The sequence below is a fragment of the Apis dorsata genome, unplaced genomic scaffold, assembly GCF_000469605.1.
Source record: "Apis dorsata unplaced genomic scaffold, Apis dorsata 1.3 scaffold_162, whole genome shotgun sequence".
Taxonomy (NCBI): domain Eukaryota; kingdom Metazoa; phylum Arthropoda; class Insecta; order Hymenoptera; family Apidae; genus Apis; species Apis dorsata.
The window spans coordinates 1,125,848-1,126,602 of record NW_006263451.1 but is presented as its reverse complement, the minus strand read 5'-3'; the positions used below and the strand labels follow the sequence as shown (position 1 = coordinate 1,126,602).

Genomic DNA, 755 nt, shown 5'->3' with positions numbered 1-755 from the left:
AAAAAAAAAAAAAAAAAAATTCGCTAAATGTTTCAACATCGTCTATATATTTCCAATTACAATCGCGGTCACTAAAGTGATAATCGGACCAATCTGTATATCGTTGATTTTTTTTCTGTTTCACTTGTACACGTGGTCACGAAGCGGGCTCGATAATAAATTTCCCATTGAAAAGAATGATCAATCCTATCCATGAGTTCATTGTTCTCTCCGCAGCACCCGTACCGGGTGGATGCAACATGGAGTTCAATACCGAGATCGCGCCGTACGCGAGAATGCAGACACGCGACGCGATGGTGATCGTCGACGTGCAACCAGCCTCGTTACCGTTCAACTCGATGCGCCGCACTTGCGAAAAGGAGCCGGTGGAGGTCAAGATGTATCAGATGTTCCTGCCCGAGCAGGACCTCAGTGCCGAAACTTATTTCACGGGTATCGTAAAAATGCTGACTGCGGAAGATATCAAGAAGAACGGAGTGAAGGTACTCGGTATCATCTAATTAGAATTTATTTATTTGATCGATTCGAAATTTATTTTATTATATATCGTATTTGAGAATAATTGATTTTTTAATTTAAGCGTTTATTTATTTATTATTGTAGTTAAAGTCTAAAGTTCTTTTAAAAGGAGACTTTGTTTGAGAATATAAGAAGAATTATTTTTTGAAAATAATTTAAATTAATTTTCCAATTAATTTTTTTCCCATTTTCTAATTAATTTAGTAGGATAAGGATATTCGATTATTAAGGGATTG

General features: G+C 36.2%; 1 protein-coding gene across 2 annotated transcripts in view; it reads left to right on the top strand.

Moving 5' to 3' along the window:
- LOC102680700 (transmembrane 7 superfamily member 3-like) overlaps window positions 1–755 on the top strand; it is a 7,379-nt gene that overhangs the window by 2,735 nt on the left and 3,889 nt on the right. For both annotated transcript variants that reach the window (XR_004150173.1, XM_006613790.2), the window contains exon 3: window positions 217–482. Coding sequence is in view for 1 of the 2 variants with exons in the window: in XM_006613790.2 (XP_006613853.1) it covers window positions 217–482 (266 nt within the window). In the remaining variant the exon portion in view is untranslated. The remainder of the gene's footprint in view (window positions 1–216; window positions 483–755) is intronic.